Source organism: Portunus trituberculatus, chromosome 38 (assembly GCF_017591435.1).
Source record: "Portunus trituberculatus isolate SZX2019 chromosome 38, ASM1759143v1, whole genome shotgun sequence".
NCBI lineage: Eukaryota > Metazoa > Arthropoda > Malacostraca > Decapoda > Portunidae > Portunus > Portunus trituberculatus.
In genome coordinates this window covers 38,146,543-38,171,542 of record NC_059292.1, presented here as the reverse complement: position 1 = coordinate 38,171,542, position 25,000 = coordinate 38,146,543, and the positions used below count along the sequence as shown (strand labels likewise).

The 25,000-nt window shown below is 40.7% G+C and overlaps 2 protein-coding genes across 2 annotated transcripts in view; one reads left to right on the top strand and one right to left on the bottom strand.

The window, feature by feature from the left end:
* LOC123514548 overlaps positions 1-25,000 on the bottom strand; it is an 82,765-nt gene that overhangs the window by 47,728 nt on the left and 10,037 nt on the right.
* On the top strand, positions 10,517-12,151 carry LOC123514930 (U1 small nuclear ribonucleoprotein C-like). Its single transcript, XM_045273185.1, has 2 exons — positions 10,517-10,803; positions 12,085-12,151. The coding sequence occupies exons 1-2, from the start codon at positions 10,517-10,519 to the stop codon at positions 12,149-12,151; spliced, it is 354 nt and encodes a 117-aa protein (XP_045129120.1).

Here is a 25,000-nt window from a genome sequence, read left to right as displayed (position 1 = left end):
TTATGAGAAAAACCTGACAGGCACAGCGCCATCACCACCTGTCCGTGTGTGTGTGTGTGTGTGTGTGTGTGTGTGTGTGTGTGTGTGTGTGTGTGTGTGTGTGTGTGTGTGAGTAAGTGTGAGTGTGTGCTCAAGCTGTTTTATTAGGTAGGGCGTGGAGCAAGTAAGGGCGCGTAAAAGCATAGCTCCCAGCCCTTAACGGGTAAGCACGACACACACACACACACACACACACACACACACACACACACACACACACACACACACACCTAGCTAATAGCCCTTGTCAATCTCGTCTCGTCAAAGGAACAAAAAGAAATTGATAAACTGGACCAGTAACTCACCTTCCGCTTTACACACACACACACACACACACACACACACACACACACACACACACACACACACACACACTGAGATAGACTCCCTCACTAAAAGGCTTCATTTATACCCCAGGTAGTACAAGGCTAAGTCCTCTGTTAAGTGATGCCAATATGACAGTATCAGTATATCTTCCAGGAAACCTTTACGTGAAGTGCGTGTCCTGAGCATCACGCGGCCTCATCAGGAAACACGAGAAGCTTTTGTTAATAATCATGATCTGTCGTTAATGGTTCCTGAGTAAAGAGTTCCTTCGCTTGGTAGGGGTTTAAAAATCTCTCCCTGAGCACAATGCACTCATCAAGATGTCCGTCAGCTTGCTAATAGTGGCCTTCATTACATTAGATAGTTCCTGTACAATGCAATCTTCTAACACGTAAGCAGCATCCGTTTCAAGGGGATGACAGGGACAGTTCTCTTGTTCATGCATTCTAGTGTCTTGAATGTCGAGCCTTTAAAAGAGATGACCAGACAAGTAACCATAAATTAAAACAGTCACTTCACCACAGCAGGCTAAGTAGCGGAGGACAACTAAGTAAGAACACAAATAATTATCACGTAAGATAAAGCCATTACATCACGACACACCTAAGAGATAGTGGGCAGGTATAATATGATAGCAACACATAAGACACTAGCTATTCAAAGTAATCAGCACGTAAGATGAGGCCATTACACCAAGACACACCTAAGAGTTTGTTGACAGGAATAATATGATAGGAAAACTCAAGACACGTCACTACCCATTCAGAGTGTGCTTGGTAACGGCACTCACTCATCAGGTCCTTGAGAATATTACTAATTTAGCCAAACACACACACACACACACACACACACACACACACACACACACACACACACACACACACACACACACACACTGAGAATCTCCTACCTGCTTGTCACCCGTTTTGGCTTAATTAACACACCTGTGCCGGCATTTACACTTATTTGGATGGTGCTTACAGAGAGAGAGAGAGAGAGAGAGAGAGAGAGAGAGAGAGAGAGAGAGAGAAATGCTGAGAAGAAAACGGGAGAGGGCGGGAAAGGATGTGTGAAGGAGAAAAGGAAGAGAGCGGCTTGAGAAGAGGAGAGAAGGACGAGGCACAGAAGGTCAGCAATGAAGAAAGATGGAAATTGAATAAAAGACACTAAAAAAAAAAAATAATGGGTAAAACTAATGGTGATTGGTAAAACGGTGTGTGAGTGGAGGTTTGAAGGCTGACGAGTAAAACCAGAGAGAGAGAGAGAGAGAGAGAGAGAGAGAGAGAGAGAGAGAGAGAGAGAGAGAGAGAGAGAGAGAGAGAGAGAGAGAGAGGCGGAAGATTCCCACTCAAGTCATTATGAACGATTGTTACACGAACCACAATGATACATCACCATCACTACCACCATTGCCACCACCACCACCACTATCACCACCCCAAGAACAACAACAACAACAACAACAACAACCAGTTACAACAGTAATCCTCACTACCAACACCACCACCACCACCACCACCACAACCACCACCACCACCACCATCCCCAAGAACAACAACAACAACAACAACAATAACCAGTTACAACAATAATCCTCACTGCCAACACCATCACCACCACCACCACCACCACCACTACCACCACCACCAATACCAACAACAACGCCAACAACAACACCAACAACAACAACAGCAATAACCAGTTACAACACTAATCTTCATTGCCAACACCGTCATCACCACTATCACCACCACCACCACCACCACCACCACCACCATCACAATCCTGTTTCCCACGCTAGTAACCTAAGAGTGAGATCCAGTTTTGAGGAAGCTTACAAAAAGAGGAAAGGGAAAAAAGCGACTTTGTGGTCGAGAAAGATCACAGACGAGTAGAAAATCAAAAGAAAAAAGAAAAAAATAAATAAATATATATAAGTTTTCGAAATAGTGAATACAGGAGAGAGAGAGAGAGAGAGAGAGAGAGAGAGAGAGAGAGAGAGAGAGAGAGAGAGAGAGAGAGAGAGAGAGAGAGAGAGAGAGAAGGAAGAAGTGAGTCAGGAAGGAAGGAAGGAAGGAAATGAGAGAGAGAATGACCCCGCGAGAAAGGAAGAAAGGAAGGAAGGAAGGAAGGAAGGAGAAAATAGAGAAACAAAAATAAATAAATACAGCTTTTCGAAACAGTGAATACAGGAAAAGAGAGAAGAAAAAAGTAAGAAAGAAAGGAAGTAAGGAGAGAAAATGACCACGCGAGAAAGAGAGAAAGGATGGATGTAAGGAAGGAAAGAAGGAAGGAAGGAAAGGAAAAAAATGACACCTTTCCATACCATCATGAGAAAAGGAAGAAGTGAAGAAGAGGAGAGAATGAATGAAGGAAGTAAGGAGAGAAAACAACCGGCGAGAAAGAAAGAAAAAGGAAATTAGGAAGGAAGGAAGGAAGGAAGGAAAGGAAAGAAGAAAATTATACGTTTCATTACCACCACTCACTCCTTCACTTACAACTCCTTCGCTTCATTAATCTAACACCTCCTTGATATTTTGTTCTTTTCCAGTGCATCATGATCTCAATAGCCTCCCTCTGTGCGTCCATTATGTGCAGCAATACCGTGACCTTTGCTATCACGGCGACACCAATGAATAATAAAATCACACCAGCTTTGTCCTAAATTTCACTCCGACCTCCACGCCACCTTACATCCACACGTAGAAAGGAGGAGGACGAGGGGAAGGAGGAGGAGGAGGAGGAGAGGAGAAGAAGAAGAAGAAGAAGAAGAAGAAGAAGAAGAAGAAGAAGAAGAAGAAGAAGAAGAAGAAGAAGAAGAAGAAAGAAAAAGAAGAAGAACAAGAACAAGAACAAGAAGAAGAAGAAGAAGGAGGAGGAGGAGGAGGAGGAGGAGGAGGAGGAGGATAAAGAAAAACAACAACGTCAACAACAATAACAACAACAAACTATCACCTGGCACAACCTTCTCTTCTTCTCCTTCTTCCTCTCTCCACATTCCTTCCAAGCGATCCACATCTAAGCATTCCACGAAACCTTCACTTTGCCCTCTCTGACATCCACTCTAACACCTTCCCTAAGCACAGCCACTCGCATCCACCTCTTACTAAGGCTGCATATATTTTCCCTGTTTACTTTCCCTTCCTAATGCATGAACACACACACACACACACACACACACACACACACACACACACACACACACGTAAGATATTAAGTAAGAGGTATATCTTATTTCTTCTATCCAAAGTTTTTATCTATTTTTTACTACTTTTTCCAGTTAAGATGTGAAGAAATTGAACTTTCCAGGCAGAGTAATAGATGAGCAAGGAATATATTATCGAAAATAGTGCAGAGTGTGTCCCAGTAACACCTACGTACAGATCCAAATAAAAAAAAAAAAAAGGACGAGAGAGAGAGACAGACAACAGGATTCAAAGACGAAGCAAAACAAACTCGACTAGATCCAGTAAAAATACAATAACACAGGAACACAAGGACAAGACGTAGGGTAGTAAATCTTTAGCCTAAAACTTGCACCACTACAACGTCCCCCACGCAAGCAGACAAGAGTGGTGATATACAGTTATACGTTTTGAATAAAGCACAAAATTCAGATGAAGAAATAGTAATGTCTGTAGAAAGAAGAATACCAGGTTTTTTTTTTAGGTATTTTGTTTTGGTTAAGACGTAAAATAAGGCATAAATGGACTTGAACAGGAATAAATGAATACTTGAGAGTGTAAATGAAAGATGAAATAGTTTAGACAGAGTGGAAAGAAAACTACCAACAACTCGTGCAATAGAAATTATTAGTGATTAAACCTTTTACAGTTTTGGTCACCCCTTGTTAACATTCCCAGGAGTGTAGAAAATTCCATAGCTACAAGAGTGAGAGGGAGAGAGAGAGAGAGAGAGAGAGAGAGAGAGAGAGAGAGAGAGAGAGAGAGAGAGAGAGAGAGAGAGAGAGAGAGAGAGAGAGAGAGAGAGAGAGAGAGAGAGAGAGAGAGAGAGAGAGAGAGAGAGAGAGAGAGAAATATAAGTAAGAGTAAATTTGTCTTTTCTAAGCATCAAGTGTATTAAGAGGCAGTCGTGCATAAATTTTCCTCTCAAAAAAAAAAAAAAAAAAAAAAAAAAATAAATAAATAAATAAAACAGTGAATATGGAAGAAGGAAAAAATCTGAACAGTGAAAGTTACGGAATCAGAAAATGCAAAACAAAATAGAACTGAAAAAATATCCACACACACACACACACACACACACACACACACACACACACGTAACATCACCACCAGAGTGTCAGTGTGTGAATAAAAATAATGGCGAGTCTTAAGTATGTCAGTGAGCAAACAAGAAAGCATTTTGGAAACCAGCCTCTGTCACCACCACCACCACACTCACTGCGACATTCTTCTACCACCACCAACACCAACACCAACACCACCACCACCACATTCACTGCCACATTCTTTCTACCACCACCACCAGCACCACCACTACCACAAGTATCACCATCATTCACTGCTACTCACATTCCTAACCTACAGATAAAGTATAGACTAAGTATCACCATCAGAGACTGAGAGAGAGAGAGAGACCTACAGAGAGAGAGAGAGAGAGAGAGAGAGAGAGAGAGAGAGAGAGAGAGAGAGAGAGAGAGAGAGAGAGAGAGAGAGAGAGAGAGAGATTACAACATTCCTGTCTCCGCAAGCAAGTTATGAAAGGAAAAGGATGATGAATAAAGAAAAAATGATGTAACGTCACTCTTAAGCAGACAAAATTCAATTCTCTTTTGTAAATTATCTCCCTTCACTTTTATGCTGAATGGAAAGGAAAACCAGTCAGTCAGTCACAAGCAGGAGTTAGTGGTGGTGGTGGTGGTGGTGGTAGTAGTAGTAGTAGTAGTAGTAGTAGTAGTAGTAGTAGTAGTAGTAGTAGTAGTAGTAGTAGTAGTAGTTTTGTTGCTACTGTTGTTGTTTTAGTAGTGGAATATAAACAAGAACAGGACTAAGAATAAGAACAACAACAATAACTATTAGGAACAAGAAAAAAAAGTGTTAGCAGTAGTAGTAGTTGTAGTAGTAGTAGTAGTAGTAGTAGTAGTAGTAGTAGTAGTAGTAGTAGTAGTAGTAGTAGTAGTAGAAACAATAATAATAATAATAATAATAATAATAATAATAATAATAATAATAATAGTAGTAGTAGTAGTAGTAGTAGTAATAATAACAATAATAATAGTAGTAGTAGTAGTGGTAGTAGTAGTGGTAGTAGTAGTAGTAGTAGCAATAATGGTGTTACTAGTGGTGGTGGTGGTGGTGGTGGTGGCTGGGGCAATGATATCTGTTATGAAAGGCACAACAAGCTTTTTCACAACACATTCTTGCGGATGGAAGTAATTTTCAGTACCAGTAGTGGTAGTGGTGGTGGTGGTGGTAGCTAAATAGGTCGTTAAAGCAGTGGCGAGGGTAGTGGTGGTGGTATTATCTCAGAACAAGTAGTAGTAGTAGTAGTAGTAGTAGTAGTAGTAGTAGTAGTAGTTGTTGTTGTTGTTATAAAAATAGTGCTAACAGCAGCAGTATTAACAACAACAACAACAGCATTAGCATCAGCAACAAGAACAGCGAAGAAAGTAATGCCAATAACGATAATAACAACAGGGAATGCATATATGAAGAAAGAAAATACACCAACGTTAGACAATACCCTCCCTTCGTCAGGTTGTTCCTCCTCACTCGTATGATACAATGACGGCGGAACACAGATCACCACTTCTTCTCGGCTTCACGTTACATTAAACACTGATAAACATTAATGCATTTTTACACAAGCATCACAAATATACAAAACACACTTGCAGCTTCTCTTCTTGTTAATATAAAGTTACAATACTCATAGAGGCTGAATATACACTAAATAAATCTACCTATCTGATAAACATTAATGCATTTTTACACAAGCATCACAAATATACAAAACACACTTACAGCTTCTCTTCTTGTAGTTACAATACTCATAGAGGCTGAATATACACTAAATAAATCTACCTACCTTCTTTTTCTTTTATTCTATTAATTATCCTCTTGTTCTCTTTTATATATGCTGAATATAACACTAAATAAATCTACTTACCTTCTTTTCTTATTTTTATTCTATTATTTCTCCTCTTGTTCTCTTTTTCTCTTCATTTTCCTCCTCCTCCTCCTCCTCCTCCTCCTCCTCCTCCTCCTCCTCCTCCTCCTCCTCTATAATGGCCAGGTTTATCGCGATGAACTCTCAATACTCACTATAAGGCCTCATTAGTTATCTTTCATCGCAAACCTTGATACGCAGACCATAACCAGAGAGAGAGAGAGAGAGAGAGAGAGAGAGAGAGAGAGAGAGAGAGAGAGAGAGAGAGAGAGAGAGAGAGAGAGAGAGAGAGAGAGAGAGAGAGAGAGAGAGAGATAGGTAATGGTGTCGATGCATCAAGTCATCAAGTTCGAAAAATATGTCACTTTCTCCCCCAAAACGTCTGGAAAGTTTATCTCAAACTACTATTACTATTAACAGTACTACTACTACCACTACTACTACTACTACTACTACTACTACTACTACTACTACTACTACTACTACTACTACTATTACAAAAACTACTACTACAACTACTACTACTACAACAACTACTACTTCTTTCTACTACTACTACTAATAATACTACTACTATTGTTACTACTACTACTATTGCTACTACTACTACTACTACAACAACAACTACTACTACTACTACTACTACTACTACTACTACTACTACTACTACTACTACTACTACAACCACTACCTGCTACAATTTATATCTATCATCATCTCGATCAGAAACTCGTGGGTCTCTTTCGAAGCGCCTAACTTTCTTGCCCTCTAGCGATAAAATTTGCAAGCTAAGACTTATCACTGTGTCTGAGGAAACTGCAGCTTGTAGTACTACGTACGTAGGTTCCATAAAGTGCACGAAATAGGTGACTGCGAGAAGGCACCCTTTTTGTGTTTTCGTGTTGACATACCTCGGCTAATTCAGTCTTGTGTTGACTAACGTATCTTCTTTTAAGAGGGAGGTATGGAGGCATTTGCTCTCTAATTCTGGCTGACGCTTTTCCTCTTTGTTAGAGAACCAGTATTCAAGTGGGACCTTTTTTTCAATCTTTTCTTTTTTTTTGCCCTTGGTTGGCCCTCTTCTCTACATAAAAAAAAAGGTACCTCAGCCTCTTGTGTTGACATAACTCGGCTAACTCAGTATTGTGTTGACTGTCCTAGGTAACTCACCCTCTCGTGTTGACTAACTCGGAAAACGTAGCATTCTGAGTTGTGCTTGCCTAACTCAGTATTCTTTGTGTTGACTCGATAACTCAGCAGTTTGTATTGAGGAAATCGGTTAAGATATCTTTTTTTTCTTTCTGGACTTATCTATAACATCTTTTTCCCTTCATGTGCCTACAAATGCTAAAAAGAAAAAAAAATGTAGTGTTTTGTAGGATAAAGCAACTATGTAGGTATGTAACTAAGACGAATCAGATATATGTATGGGGAAATTTAAGGTAACTCTACTCTGTCTACTTAAGCATAACATCATCTTCCCCTCTGTGGTGCTGGAACCTATCGACAATGATATACAGGTCCCTAACAATAAGAAATAAAGCTTATGCAACAAGATCTTATACGATGAAATAAACATCTGTATATACATCACTTTCTTTCTTCTTTAACTTAAAATCGCAGAACTACAAATATACGTAAACTTGTCATAAAACAACAATATGTAAGAGCTGAGAGAAAATTTATGCCCGTGAACTCTTAACGTAACTGTCCTCAATCGATGTGTGTATATATGCCATCACTTTCTACCCATTGAACGCTATTATGGCTTCCCTTCAAGTTTAATATCGTTTTGTGCAAGTATAGAGTGGATGGAGTTTCGAAAGACACCGCTCACAGCAGAAAGAAGGGGTGGGAAAAGTTAAGCCTTTCAGTGCCTGTAGTCTTATTTTTGCTCCTTAAAATCGTGTTAGATAACTCAAGTATAGTTTTGTGCGAGTATAAAAAGGAAGGAGTTTCGAAAGACACCGCTCACAGCAAAAAGAAGGGGGTTGGAAAAGTCAAACCTCTCACTGCCTATAGTCTTATTCTTTCCCCTTTTAGCTCGTCTAGGACTACTCAAATACTCGAATTTGTATCATAAGCAGTGAAAGGCTTAACACTACAAACAAACGTGAAAAGAATAAAACACAACCGCCGAAACCTACGAAAAACACAAAGGTTCCATAATACTGGATGAATATCTAACAATCGGCAGAATTATTATGGTGTCGGTGAACCCTATAGAATGTTTCGTGTTGCCCTGGCAGTGACGCAACGCAGATCACAGCGAGGCACCGAGCAGCTAGTGAGCACCCCAGGCACGCGGGAGCAGCGGGGGAGCGAAGGGAAAGTGGAGGAAGAGGAGGAGGAGGAGGAGGAGGGATGGTGGTGGTGGAGAAATTGATGAAGGCATGGGAGGCAAGGATGGAGGGAGGGACGCGTTACCTCTTACCCTCTCCCCCCTTCCCCAATCCACTGCACAGCCCTTCCCACACGGCCAAACACGTCTGCGCGTATACTACATTCCAGAGAGAGAGAGAGAGAGAGAGAGAGAGAGAGAGAGAGAGAGAGAGAGAGGTGGGGGGAGGGGCAGGCACGTACACTTACTTCATCGGTCATTTCGCTCAGATGTCTGCAAAATTGTGCTAAAAACTTGCACCTTTACCACAGCCGGGCGGGACCTGCACTAGGGTTGCGAAATCGGCCTGATACGTGACGCCTTGTGACCCCTTCCCTGTGTGTGTGTGTGTGTGTGTGTGTGTGTGTGTGTGTGTGTGTGTGTGTGTGTGTGTGTGTGTGTGTGTGTGTGTGTGTGTGTTGTAGGTCGCGGACTTCAACAGGGTACGAGTTCGTAAGGATAAACAGTAAGTGAAATAAAAAAAAGTGACAGACGGGGGATAGAGAAAGATAAGATAGGAAACAAGCAGATTAAACGAACGAAGCGAAAGGTAAACGGTAAATGATATATAAAAAAAGGTGAAAGATAAATGATAGAGGATTAGATAGAGAATAAGGAGATAAAACGAACGAAGCGAGGCAGACATGGAGAAGACAGGATATAAGCAGGGAGTGAGACATGAATGCGCAGTTAAGTAGGGAGTTTCTTTTAGCAACTTGCATTTGAAGTGGGCCTTTTTATTCTTAATGCCCTTGGCTAGTTTCCCTCGTGCATTAAAAACAAGGAATGGATAAGAAGTTAGTAGGAGTCCAAATGATGAGGACTAAGCAGGAATAGATAGAAAGTAGTAAGCAAGGAATTAATAGACAGGGATTAAGCAGGGAGCAAATCTTGAAGGAAAAGGAACTGTCCGTCTTATACTGTCTGTCTGTCTGTATGTGTGTACGATGACATTACTCAGTGACTTGTATTTCTTTTGTTTCATTACATAGAAGTATTTTTTCTTTTTAAACGTGCCAAGGGAAATTAATTAAGCACATGTCACACACACACACACACACACACACACACACACACACACACACACACACACACACACACACACACACACACAAAAAATGTACAATCTCTATGGTGAGAGAGCAAAGCGTTTCTGAATAAGTGCGTTGGCTGTTTAAATCTATCCATTGTTTATGAGGATCGGATATATTCTGCAGAGATGTTGCACAGGTTTGAGTCTTGCAAGCAAAGCTAAGGTTTTTTTTTCAGGAAATGTCTTATAGAAGTCGTTCTCAAATAATATTTTTCAAATGGTATTTAATCTATGGAATGGGCTTCCTCGAGACGTAACAAACTGCAAAACCGTAGAAACTTCTGATCGCCATCTTGGCAGATATTTTGCCTCCAATCCGTGGCAAACAGTGTCTGTTTGTTAAACATTAACATCCTTGTCTCCAGGAAATGGGGGCACCTCATATAATCTATTTTCATTTTCCTATAATTTATCATTAGGCTTTTTTCTTTCTCTAACCTCGCAATGTACTTATTTCCGACTTGTTTTCTTGTACTGTTTATGTCAGAGAGAGGAGAGAGGAGAGAGAGGTGGGGAGAGAGCTTTTACTTCCACTATCATCTTAGATGTCGCAGGCCTGTCAGCTCGTGAGGACCGCCAGGCCAGGATACAAGACACGCCCTCCTGGCCTGGCCCTGGCTGACCCTCCTCCCGCCCTCCCGCAGGGTAGTCTCCTGGCCTGGCCAGGGCTGCATCTCCTCCCGCCCTTCCGCGAGGCAGCTGACCTGTCCCGGGTTGCCCCTCCTCCCGTCCTCCCGCAGGGCAGCTCGGCTAGCGCGGGATGCCCCTCCTTCCGCCCTCCCGCGAGGCAGCTGACCTGCCCCGGGTTGCCTCTCCTCCCGCCCTCCCGCGGGTTAGCTGGGCTGGTCCGGGATGCCCCTCCTCCCGCCTTTCCGCGGGCCAGCTGGCCTGGCTGGGGCTGCCTCTCCCTCTCCCCTCCCCCCGCCCTGTGAGTGAATGATTGAGAAATGAGTGCAACAGAGGGTAAAGATGGGGATCAAGCACTAAGTAATGATGCGAGTATGAAGTGAGTGAGTGAATGAAGGAGTTTCAAACGGAAGAAAAACATCTTTTTTTCCTAATTTCTTTTTACTGATGGTATCATGAGAGAAAAATGCGAATAATTACTGCATTGTTTTTTACCCTCGAGCTTACAGTGAAAATGCTAGAGAGAAATTTTTCTTTTTTGGTAGAGAAAGAAAGAGAGAGAGAGAGAGAGAGAGAGAGAGAGAGAGAGAGAGAGAGAGAGAGAGAGAGAGAGAGAGAGAGAGAGAGGAGGCTCACCTTGTACAACATAACATACTTACTCTTCCGCCAGTCGCCCTTACAAGAAAGGAAGAAAGAAAAAAAAAAAGAACGAAGCACTGTAGCCTCGTATTGAGAAATCAGAGAGAGACACGTACCCCATTACAGTTATAATTATAGTTACAAGACAGGAGGTAGTGAAGTGAGGTCATGGAAAAAAAGAAACACGTGCCTTCATATCTTTCGTGTCATAACCGCCACGTTCATTATCATTATTATCCTTGTCGTCATCATCCTCACCATCACCATCACTATCATTATCATTCCTATTATTGCTGTCATCATTAACACCATAGCCGTCACTATCATTATAATTACTGTGCTGTTACTACCAATACTATTATTACAATCATTATTAAACATTATAGCCATCGAAATTATCACAACACAGCACGTTTTCTGTGTGGATATAAGCGCTTCATCATCACCATCACTATTACTCCTATAACCACCACCACCACCACCACTACCAATACCATTATCATCACTACCCTTAACCCCTTCAGTACCATGACGTGTTTCTATATTAATTCTAGTTACTATTTCGTGATTTTATAAAGTTTCAGAAACTCATGTGGGGATTAAAATAGCGAAGACTGTGGCCATTAAACTTCTGACCTCCATAGACCCTTGCTAATGACAATAAAATGGTCTAATTGTACACAAACCTGAAGTGTTCCAGTATTACCAACTATCACCTTCTCAATATTCGTTTACTCCGGTTCACCCTTATATAACTGTACCTTTACTGTGTCTGTGTCCCTTGCCTGCCTTGAGTCCCTCCTTCACCTGTATATCACCGGTAACTCAACCTTTCTTTGTCCTCAAGCTTCCCTTACCCCAGCACGTTCATGGAGGTCGCTAAACTTGACTGGTCTCCTCCACTCAAACGGTGATGCAATGTTGGATTTGATGGGAGCGGAAACATTTTGAATTTCTATCTGTCTGTCTGTCTGTCTGTCTGTCTCTGTCTCTCTCTCTCTCTCTCTCTCTCTCTCTCTCTCTCTCTCTCTCTCTCTCTCGTGCAAGTAAAACAATTTCTCCCTCGGGATCTTAATACAAGTTATTCACCAGCGAAAGTATAAGAAGGCGGAGGAAGGAGAAAAAAGTGAGAGTGGGAGGAAGAAAGTGAGAGAGCCTGGGAAAGAAGGGAGCGGAGGGAAAGAAAGAAAGAAAGGAAGGAAGGAAGCTCGAAGGAAAACAAGAATGGACGGAAAGAGGAAAAGAAGAAAGGTTTAGAAAAAAGAAGGAAGCAAGAGATTTTTATTAATTAAGACTTTCCTAGAGAGAGAGAGAGAGAGAGAGAGAGAGAGAGAGAGAGAGAGAGAGAGAGAGAGAGAGAGAGAGAGAGAGAGAGAGAGAGAGAGAGAGAGAGAGAGAGAGAGTAGTGAAAGCAATGACAGCAAGAATCTAGGCAAACATCACCAGTAACCAGTTTAACACTCAAGAGGATAAAACAATAATTTTCACTTTTGAAAGCAGGAACTCCGGTGATAGGCCGAGTACTGGTTTGAAGAGCGGAGTAGCGACAACAATAATGGTGAAACTAAAAATGGTAGAAGGAAAAGACGTAAGATAATTGAAGAAGAGACAAAGAAGAAAGAGGAAGAACGAGATTTTTCCTTCTTGAATAACTTTCCATTTTCCACCCCGAGTAAGGTTGCGTCAAATAATGCAGTAGGAGACAAAAAAAAGTAACGTAAACTGACAGAGTAACTGGTCGACAGAAAGCAAAACGTAACCAAGTAAGAATATTAAAAAGCGCAGAATAGTAACACAAGTGACGCAGGTAATATTTTTCTGCTCAAATAATACAGCAAGAGACAAAAAAAAAAAAAAAGTAACGCAAACTGACAGAGTAACTGGTCAACAGAAAGTAAAACGTAAGCAAATAATAATATCAAAAAGCGTAGAAATAGTAGCAGAAGTGACGCAGGTCGATTTTTTCTGCTCTCTTTTCGATTCGTGAGGAGAAAGCAAAATGTTTTACGGAGAAGATACAAGAGAGAGGAAACGAAAACCGACTCAGAAACTCTTTAGAAACAAGTATAGCGTCAGAGAGCAAAATGTAAGAACACTTGAATATAACTAAGAAAAGTAACGCTCTCTTCTTTCTGTTCCCTTTTCGTTTCGTCAGACAGAGAGAGAGAGAGAGAGAGAGAGAGAGAGAGAGAGAGAGAGAGAGAGAGAGAGAGAGAGAGAGAGAGAGAGAGAGAGAGAGAGAGAGAGAGAGAGAGAGAGAGAGAGAGAGAGAGAGAGAGAGAGAGAGAGAGAGAGAGAGAGAGAGAGAGAGAGAGAGAGAGAGAGAGAGAGAGAGAGAGAGAGAGAAACGAGGCGGTAAAAACAAGCGAAAATTGACAGAGAAACTTTTCACAATATAAAGCATAAAAAAACCCCAAAGCGTAAGATGACTTAAATACAAGTTACAGAAGAATTATCGCTCTATTTTCTTGTCTCTTGCTTTGTGGGAAGAAAGCAAACGTGGCCACAGTAAAAGAAAGACGTGTCACAGAAGAAGCATGACAAAAATTAAATGAGAACTGATCAGTAAGTCTTCAGAAAGCAAAACCCCAGGGAATTAAACGCTAAAGTAAAGAAATATAAAAGAAAATAATGGTTTCTTAATTTTGTTTCTTGTTTTGTGGGGAGAAAATCAATTTTCTCACGGTTTAGGAGAGAAAATACAATAGAAAACTGATCAGCAAGTCCCCAAAAAAGCAAAATGCAAGAAAATAAAAGCTAAAATGCAGGAATATAATGAAGATAACAATCTCTCCTTTATATTTCTTGTTTCATGGGAAGAAAGGCAAACATCTCACTGTTCAGTACAGGAAATACAAGGGAAAACTGATCAGCAAGTCTTTAAAAAGCAAAACGCAAGAAATTAAACACAAAAATATAGAATTATAAAAGAAATAACGATCGCTTCTTTATGTTCCTTGTTTCGTGGGAAGATAAACAAGCATCTCACTGTCCAGGAGAGGAAATACAATGGAAAAACAGATCAGTAAGTCTGCAAAAGCAAAACGTAAGAGAATAAAAGTGAAAATACAAGATTACAATGAAAATAATAATTTCTCTTTTATATTTCTTGTTTCGTGGGAAGAAAAACAAGCATATCACTGTCCAGGAGAAAAAATACAATGGAAAAACAGATCAGTAAGTCTCCAAAAAGCAAAAAGCAATAGAATAAAAGATAAAATACAAGAAAACTATGAAAATAACAATCTCTCCTTTCTGTTTCTTATTTCGTGGGAAGAAAAACAAGCATCGCACTGTCCAGAAAAGGAAATACAAGGGAGAACTGACCAACAAGTCTCCAAAATGCAAAACCTGTGAAAGGAAAGCGCGAGAAAGCTCAAATAAGAGTAAGGAAAATAACGTCCTCTTCTTTCTGCATCTTTCCCGTTCAGTGAGAAGAAAGTAAATGTCCAGTAATAGTGCCTCCCATCTGTCTCTGTTGAAGTAAGGTATACAGTGCTGTGGAGTGATGGAGATGCGCACAGTACATCCAGTTATGATCCTTGACACAATAAATAAATAACAGTACTCTAAAACAGCATTAAGAGCTATTACTACTATTACTATTACTACTACTACTACTACTACTACTACTACTACTACTACTACTACTACTACTACTACTACTTCTACGTACAAATACTACTACTACTTATACTACTACTACTACTACTACTACTACTACTACTACTACTACTATTTCTACTACAACAACTGCTACTACCACCACCACCACCACACTACTACTACTACTACTACTACTACTACTACTACTACTACTACTACTACCACCACCACTAGCACCACTACTACTACTACTACTACTACTACTACTACCGGATCTTAAAATTCTTATCAGGCTGCTCGATTTGACGTGGCTAAACTAAATTAACTACAGAGAGAGAGGAAGAGGAAGAGGAGGAAATTTTTTTCTCTATCTCACTAAACTAGATTATACTTCATTTGTAAAGGAGGAGGAGGAGGAAGAGGAAGTTACTTGATTTCACTTATCTACAAAAAGAATGCAGCTGATTATGATAGGAAGTAGAAATAGGACGAGAAAGATGTAGAAGAAGAAGAAGAAGAAGAAGAAGAAGAAGAAGAAGAAGAAGAAGAAGAAGAAGAAGAAGAAGAAGGAAAATAATAATAATAAGAAAAAGAAAAAGAAAAGAAGAACAAGAAGAACAAGAAGAAGAAGAACAACAACAACAACAACAACAACAACAACAACAACAACAACAACAACAACAACAAAACAAAACAACAACAACAACAACAACAACAAGAAGAAGAAGAAGAAGAAGAAGAAGAAGAAGAAGAAGAGGAGGAGGAAAAGGAGGAGGAGGAGGAGGAGGAGGAGGAGGAGGAGGAGGAGGAGGCGGAGGAGGAGGAGGAGGAGGAGGAGGAGGAACCCGTGTAACAATGGCTAAGTAAGGGTACACACTTTCCCCCGGGGTGGTGACTCCCAGGTGGCACTTGCTTTACACTTTCATTCCATTGTTCCACTCCTACTCCTCTAATTCCTCCTCCTCCTCCTCCTCCTCCTCCTCCTCCTCCTTTTCTCTTGTTTTCCTTCCTTTTTCACTCTCTCTTTCTTTCCACGCCTACCCTTAATTCTCCTCCTCCTCCTTCTCCTTCTTTAATTCCTCCTCCTCCTATTCCCTTTTTCTCTTGTTTTGCTTCCTTTATCATCTCTCTTTTTCCAAGTCTTTCCTTAATTCTCCTTCTCCTCTTCCTCCTCCTCCTCTTTCTCTTGGTTCTCCTTTTTTTCCTCCTCCTCCTCCTCCTCTTACTCCAATTCCTTTTCTCTTGTTTTTTTTCTCTTTTTTCCTCTTTCTTTTCACTTCTTCTCTTTATTCTCCTCTCCCTCCTTCTCCTTGCCCATTTTCCCTCGTCTTGCTTCCCTGTTTTTCCTGTTTCTCCATGCACTCTCTCTCTCTCTCTCTCTCTTAATTTTCTTCCTTTTCACCCTCCTCTTTCTCCTCCTCCCTCCTCTTGCTTATTTTCCTTTTTTTTCTGCTTCCTATTTTTCTTCCTTTCCACGCCCATACTTAATCCTCCTCCTCCTCCTCCTCCTCCTTCTTCTCCTCCTCTTCCTCCTCCTACATTCCTACAATTTTTCCTTTTCCAGTCCCTATTCCCTCATTCTTCTACTGTCCATTTTTTCTTCCTTTCCACGCCCTCACTTAATTTTCCTCCTCCTCCTCCTTCTCTTCTTCTTCTTCTTCTTCCTCCTCCTCCTCCTCCTCCTCCTCTACTTTTTCTCCTTTCTTTGCTATTACAAGGCCAGACCCAAAGAACAATGTGGCCGTGTGACTTTTACATGGCACTTGTCACATTGAACTAAAAACCACGGAAAAAAATACAACATTAATGCACGTATGTAGTTGAAGTTCTCTCTCTCTCTCTCTCTCTCTCTCTCTCTCTCTCTCTCTCTCTCTTGCTCGCTGGTCACACATTCTTTATTTTCTTCTTTATATTTTCTTCTATTAGAGCGAATTTCACTATCTCACTGCCAAGATCAAGAACTTATGTAGTCTTCTTTTGTTCTTGTTTGTTCTTCTTCCTCTTCCCCTCCCCCTCCTCATCCTCTTTACTTTCTCCTCTTCAATCTTCCAGTTACTTTTATCGTCTCTCGTCTTCTTTCTCTGTCTCTCTCTCTCTCTCTCTCTCTCTCTCTCTCTCTCTTACTCCTTCATCTCATGGTGTTAAACTTTGAAAACTTCGATTGGTTTTCTGCAAGTAATTCAATAATCTTGCTACATCTACTCCCCCCCCCCTCTCTCTCTCTCTCTCTCTCTCTCTCATATGTCATCAATGGAGCTATAAAACTATTTAACAAGATTTTCACCAGCCGTGGGAAAAAATAAAGGTAAAAGAGAAAGCAAAAGTATTACACAGTGATTATAGAAATAAGGAAACTGTGTGTGTGTGTGTGTGTGTGTGTGTGTGTGTGTGTGTGTGTGTGTGTGTGTGTGTGTGTGTGTGTGTGTGTGTGTGTCTTTTTTATACCATGTGGGATTTTCACGGGAATTTCTGGGCTAAAGGGGATACATTTTGGGGTACCTCCTATCTCAAAGCCCACCCGCTAGGAAATAGTTGCCCCGAGTGAGGAAGCCCAACCTACACTCGGACCGTGGACAGGATTCCAACCCGTGCGCTTGGAGATCCGTCGAATCCCAAAGCGCGCATGAATCCACTGTGTGTGTGTGTGTGTGTGTGTGTGTGTGTGTGTGTGTGTGTGTGTGTGTGTGTGTGTGTGTGTGTGTCAGTGGGCTTACTTTTTCTCGTCATTCTACATGCTCTACATTTGCGCTTCACTGACTGATCTGTTGACTGAATGACTGGTTGATTGACTGGCGATATGATTGACTGGCTGGCTGAGTGAATGAGAGAGTGAGTGTGTAAATGAGAGAAATTAAAGAGTTAATGGTTGACTGACTGATTAACGGACTGGCTGACTGACTGGCTGACTGGCTGGATGAATAGGTGACTGGCTACATGACTTTCTAATTAAATGAATAAAATGGCATATAAATGAGAAACAATATGAATAACTGATTGAATAAATAGTTAAGTGAATGAATGAATTACTAAGACTGACTGACTACAAAATAACATCTGGCTGAGACAACTGACCTCAATAACCAACTGACTGGATAATAGACTGACTCACTGACTGACAGACTTGACAAATATAAAGCTGTCCATCTGTCAGTCTGTTTACAATGCTGCCGGAGAGGGAGGATGGTGGTGCAGGTAGCAGTGATAGTGGTAACAGCGATAGTGGTAGTGGTAGTGGTAGTGGTGGTGGTGGTGGTGGTGGTAGTGGCAGTAATACTAGTGCTAGAAATCGTGATGAAGATGATCGGTCCTAATAAAATAACTGAACAGAACTATAACATGTCTTCGCGTATCGTTCATCAGGAGCACTGCAATAGACGGACGTATAAAGCCAGTCGATTCGAAGAGGAAGAGATTTTACACCGCTATCAAAATAAAAAAAGAAAGAAATACGAAGAGAAATTTTTAAGAACGAAATCATCAGGTCTCCCAGTTTTTTTATATTTTTTCCTCTCTCCTGCTCCCCTTCCTCCTCCACCTCCTCATTCAGCAGGGCGCCTCGTTCATGTGCTCTCACTCCACACCTCCACTAAAGACCTCGTCACCGCCCACACAGCCACTACGAGCAAATTCTCACGAGTGACACTGCAATATAACACTTTTACTCGCTCCCTTGTCACGCTTTTCTCCCCTCTCTCCCTCTCTCTCCTCCCTCCCTTCCCCAACTACTCCTTTCAGTCATTCGTCTCTATATTTTTCTATTGTCTTTTCTTTTGTCAGAAACTTTTACCTCACCGGACAGGACGATACTAGATTTGTGAGGAATATACACTTCCATCTTCTTGAATCGTGTCTAAATATGATGTACACTATACTTTTAAGAGGATCTAGTCAAAGTTACGTGGATCTTCATCGGTATTCTCTCTCTCTCTCTCTCTCTCTCTCTCTCTCTCTCTCTCTCTCTCTCGTACAGTTTTCTTCACAGTGACAGTTAAGCAAGGATTATGTACTATGAAGAGGAAAAACGATCATAATAACAATCTTTATAGTCGTTTTTGTGGCCTCGGGAAGCAGTTTTACAGAAAGAGCGGTGCGTTTTAAGACTACGGGTAGCAGTTATGGTGTTAAGCCAGTCAAGGAAACGAAATAAAGTGATGAAAGAACGCTTGAGAAACTAGACAGCTTTCCGGAAACTTCTGTGACGCACCTTCAGTATTTCAAAACCCTCTGAAAATGCAAGATTTTTTAAGGAAGTTTTTAAAGATTAACAAGATTTCTGTATTACCGAAAAAAAAAAAAAAAATCTCGAGAGCCACAGCTAATTATCTATGTGGCCTTGAAGAACAGCCGCAGTGAGAGAGCGAATCGTTTGTGGATACGGTACGGTGGATAGAGAAGTGAGGAGAGACATTGGTAGAGGGAAAACAGAGCAGGACCGCCATGATGCAGTGGAACCATACGTGCTTTGGGGTCCGAGAAGTCTCCAAGCGCACGTGTTCGAATCCTGTCCACGGTCCGAATGTAGGTTGGGCTTCCTCACCCGGGGCAACGGTTTCCTAGCGGGTGAGCTTTGAGATAGGAGGTACCCCCAAAAATACCCTCTTTAGCCCATAAATTCCCGTGAAAAAGCCCACATGGTATAATAAAAACAACATCTAAAAAGACTTAATGATGGTGTATACACTCATAACTTCTCATTTCCCTCATCGCTTTACACTCATCTTTGCATTATGATGAAAATTTACCCTAACCTTATACAATATGTGAAAATGTAAGGTACGGATCTAGTCAAGGTATCAGTTACGGAGGCGACAAGATGCAGATCCGCAGTTGTGTTTCATAATTCTGGTGTGGCCGTTGAGTGTGGGATGTTGCGTGCGTGGCGTGCATGGCGTGGTAAGTCGAGTGGCATTGCGTAATTACGTTTATTATTTTTTCAGTGGTGTTGAGTTATAATAGCGTGTTGGATTCCTTTATTTTATCGTGCACTGATATAATCCTTTCTCGAAGCATTAATTCACATGTGTCGTTCCTCTTCATACGACTTTTTTCAGCCTGTGTAGGAGGATCAGTCAATCGCTCGAGTTGTATTTTTCCATCTGTTTCTATTCATTGCGTTCTCTTCTTGTAGGCCGCGTTTGTTCATGTCACGCTTCAGCAATTCTATCCTTATTCTCTGTCTACCTACACTCCTTCTCCTTGTAACTGGATTCATCATTGCCTTCTTCACTGGTTCCTTGCTTTCTTCATTGGTTCTTCCTCATCTCTCCTCCTCATATGTACAAAATATCTCAACCTTGCCTCTCTTGCCTCTCTTTTAATTTCACACACTCCACTCATTCTTCTTATAGGTATCTTTACATTTTCTCTTTTCCAACAGTGAGATAACAGCTGTCCATCTCACCATCCCCCACCTCTGTTCTCTGCAGAATATCCTCCTCCTTCTTTCTCAATGACCATGATTTACATTATTACCTGTGTGGTTCCGAGTATCTAATTTATGTGATTCAGTGAGAACATTTAACTAACAATACATGAATCAGTTTTGACAGAGACGTTTTCATACTAATATTTCGTTTTTTTTCCTTTTCTTCTCTTGATTTTCTTATAATTTCGTCTGTGATCTCATTCCGTCTCCATTTGGAGCAGTGTTTCCACAAATCTAACGGTAAGTGACAACTGACAAAGATTGGTGACAGCAACTTTATCTGTTTCCTGGAATCTATGTCAGTTTTAGGCTTGTGTGTGAACATTGGTGTGTGGACGTGACGGCAATATAAATTCTCTCTCTCTCTCTCTCTCTCTCTCTCTCTCTCTCTCTCTATGGATTACTACGGTGAGTGAAGGGATGAAAGGTATCTGAGTGACAGTTTAAGAATGACACAACAGGTGGCACGCTTTGATACGAGGGAGACGTGGTGATAATCTGTCTGGCAGGTGGAATAGACCGATAGTTGTGAAATACACGAATGGGGCGAAAGAAAGAAGAAATTAAAGTGATGACGTAAGGGAACAAGTGCATGAAACATATTAAACACAAATTTCTTGTATCGTTGCCACTACTTCTACTGTTACTTCTACTACTACTACTACTACTATTACTGTTACTTCTACTATGACTATTATATTCTACAACTAATACTAAATTTTACACTACGTATGATCCACACACACACACACACACACACACACACACACACACACACACACACACAGCACCACGACAAAATTTTCTTCAAAGTAAGTGTAAGGAGAACCATAAAAAGGAAAGGAAAGACAACTAAATATAACACAACTGCAAAAATGCAAAGAAAAAAAAAGAAAAAGAAAACATAAAAAAAGAAAATATAATACAAGTCATGTACACGTTCGTCAAACTCCCAAACACACACACACACACACACACACACACACACACACACACACACACACACACACACACACACACACACAAACACACGTAAATTAGGTAGCATGAGTCACTATATTTTTTTTTCTTTTTTCCTTCCTTTCGTTTCTCTCTTTTCTTTTTAAACTTTCTCAACTTTACTTTCATTGCTGTTCTTTGTCTTTCATGTTTTCTGTGTGCTTTATACCTTCACTCGTTGCTTCCCTTCAATTTTCCTCTCACATTGTTCTTCCATTCATGACTTTCTACTCTTCCTTCATTTCTTTTTTCTGTATTATAATGAATCTCTCTCTCTCTCTCTCTCTCTCTCTCTCTCTCTCTCTCTCTCTCTCTCTCTCTCTCTCTCTCTGTGTATGTGTGTGTGTGTGTGTGTGTGTGTGTGTGTGTGTTGATTTTGTTTATAGCTGTGAAAACATGAGATAGATAGATAGAGAGATAGACATAAAGATAGACAGATTGAGCTTTGTTAATGATATAGGACAGGCTCTCTCTCTCTCTCTCTCTCTCTCTCTCTCTCTCTCTCTCTCTCTCTCTCTCTCTCTCTCTCTCATGACAAAAATCCTTCACCATACAATAAAGCGTCGGAGAAACCTCTTCACTTTTGTGTGTGCGTGAACTTTCTTCCTGTATCGTCGCCAATAAAGAAAGGGAGACAATAGTTAAGAGGGGAGATGTAAGACAGGCTCTCTCTCTCTCTCTCTCTCTCTGTAACATTTTCGTGTGTTTGAACGTGCATGAACTTAGAAAATGTAAGAAAAAGTTGATTGTGTGTGTGTGTGTGTGTGTGTGTGTGTGTGTGTGTGTGTGTGTGTGTGTGTGTGTGTGTGTGTGTGTGTGTGTGTGTGTGTGTGTTTGAATTGTCCTGTGCTTTTATTTCGACTGTCACAGCAGCATAGGTGGTTGAAGAAATGGAAGTAGTAGAAATAGTAGTAGATGTTGTTATTTTGTTATTGGTGGGCGTGTTAGCATTAGTGGTAGTAGTAGTAGTAGTAGTAGTAGTAGTAGTAGTAGTAGTAGTAGTAGTAGTAGTAGTAGTAGTAGTAGTAGTAATAGTAGTAGTAGTAGTCGTTGATGATGTATTTGTTGTTGTCGTTGTTGTTGTTGTTGTTGTTGTAGACGATGTGATATTATTTAGTACTTATGAGTATCTATTCATACTGGTAATAGCAGCAAGGTAACAGTTCTCATGCCACGAATGGAAATAATAGCAATGGTGGTGGTGATTAAGATGATTATGCTTGTGCTGGCGCTGCTGATGTTGATGATAGTGGAGGAGCTGGTGGAAAAATAGTTGTAGTAGTCATATGAATAGTGGAGAAGACTATGATGAATATAAGAAAAAAAGTAATTAAACAAAAAAATAATGAAAACGACGAAAATGAAAACGAAGACGAGAAAGAAGAAAAAGAAAGAAGAAAAAGAAGAAGAAAAGAAGAAGAACAAGAACAAGAAGAAAAAAAAAGAATACGAGGATGAAGGAGAAAAAAAAAAGACTAAGAGAACGAAGAGAAGCAGGTGCAGGAGGAAGAGGAAGTTAAGAAAAATAATGCAAGTCAAATCGAATAACAAGAAGGGAAAGCTTGCCAAAGGTGAAGATAAATGCACACACGGCAGATGCACATGATTACCCGTGTGTGTGTGTGTGTGTGTGTGTGTGTGTGTGTGTGTGTGTGTGTGTGTGTGTGTGTGTGTGTGTGTGTGTGTGTGTGTGTGTGTGTGTGTGTGTGTGTGTGTGTGTGTGTGTGTGTGTGATTCAACAATAATCATCAGCTGTTTAATTCATATTGCTATCATTTCATTGGTATTACGACCGCTTCATCTAAGACATACCGCGTGGAACAAAGCTTCATTTCTTGCAAAGTTAGTATGATAATTAACACATTCACTTGATACATCATGACACTATACAATCTTGAAAACGGAACCGCTGTAAGATTCCTATGATTACCAGTAAGTTTGCCAAAAGTGATACAATGAAAGCTCTAAATATATCGTCATTATTCAACAATCTTCACCAATTAAGCATATCACAGAGACAAGAAGCATACATTAGACACACAGCTAAGCGTACTACTGACTGACACGTGTAATAGACCATCGACTTCAGATAATGTTAAAGCGAATTTCTGGCGCTCTTGGCGGGTATACTGCTTTGCGCTCTCACGGCGACTGTTTCCAAAAGCTCTAATTGAAGATACTCATGTTCTTAAGGGTATTTTTATGCGTTTGGTGATGGATTAACAAGATTTCTAATTGATCATAAGGATAAACTGTCTTGAAAACCCAGCTAGTTGTCTAAAGGGGACTTGAACAATTGTCGTGGTGAAAAGGCAAGGCGTTTCTGAATATGGCCGGTAAAGCGACACTCGTTCACCTCCTCTCACGATGCTCTATTGGTAGCAGTAGCAGGTTTTGATCTTAAACTCTCACTCGTGCTGCTGTTATTGTTACTGGCTTACAATATGGCAAAACGATCTACTGTAACTGGAAGGAGGAGTAGTAGTTATAGTAGTGGAAGAAGTATTGTAGTAGTAGCAGTAATAGTAGTAGTAGTAGTAGTAGTAGTAGTAGTAGTAGTAGTAGTAGTAGTAGTAGTAGTAGTAGTAGTAGTAGTAGTAGTAGTAGTAGTGGTGGTGGTGGTGGTGGTGGTGGTACTAATGACATATCCAGGGTGCAAGTTTCTCCTCAATTCATATTATCTAGAATGAAAAACGACAAACCGATGCCTAAAGCCAGTTTTGCAGAGAGAGAGAGAGAGAGAGAGAGAGAGAGAGAGAGAGAGAGAGAGAGAGAGAGAGAGAGAGAGAGAGAGAGAGAGAGAGAGAAAGTATATTGATTCGATGATCATTTAAACAGAAAAAAAGAAACAAACACACACACACACACACACACACACACACACACACACACACACACACACACACACACACACACACACACACAATGACCTGTCTGTTATGCCTATGTACATTTGTTCTCTCCTAAGTTTCCCTTCCTTCTTCTCTGTCCACTTTCTTCCATCTAATAATTTTTCTTCTTTTTACTCTCTTTCTCCTCCTTCACTCAGTCTATAATTCTTCTTTCAATCCCTTCTTACTCTCTTATTTAATTCTTCTTCCCTCTTCCTTTATTCTTGCTTCCTATTTCATTATCTGGCTTCTTGGTTCATCCTTCTTCTCTTTCTCCTTCTTCATTACCATTATCATTTAGATTCCCTTTAACTAATTCTTTAATGCATCTTTTTATATTAGTAAGTGTCGTGAAAATTAGAATGAACAATGTGTGTGTGTGTGTGTGTGTGTGTGTGTGCACCAGCTGTCACATTATTTAGCTCACCCCCTGATCTCCCCCCACCCAACACCACCACCATCACCACCACCACCACAACCACTGCTGTCACCACAGAAACCACTGCACCTCCTCCCTCTCTGGCCCTATCACCCTATCACTCCGCCATCACCACCATTTTCACCTCCATCACCAACATCGCAGCCACCATCACCACCACGGCAGCCACCATTCTCACGTTATTAATCACCACTACCAAAATCATTACTTTTACTGATGTTGTTGTTGTTGTTGTTGTTGCTCTTGTTGATACTGCTACTGTTGCTTAATGCTAGTACTACTACGACTACTACTACTACTACTACTACTACTGCTACTAGTTTTGCTACTATTATTGCTGCTGCTACTACTACTACTACTACTACTACTACTACTTCTTTACAAAAACGACAAAAAACAACAA

What these genes read in the sequence shown, in the direction of transcription:
- LOC123514930 (XM_045273185.1), top strand. Translation starts at nt 10,517, where the DNA reads ATGTCGCAGGCCTGTCAGCTCGTGAGGACCGCCAGGCCAGGATACAAG. An exon ending in CTCCTCCCGCCCTCCCGCGG is followed by an intron (nt 10,804 to 12,084) that starts GTTAGCTGGGCT and finishes TTTGTCCTCAAG; the next exon opens with CTTCCCTTACCCCAGCACGT.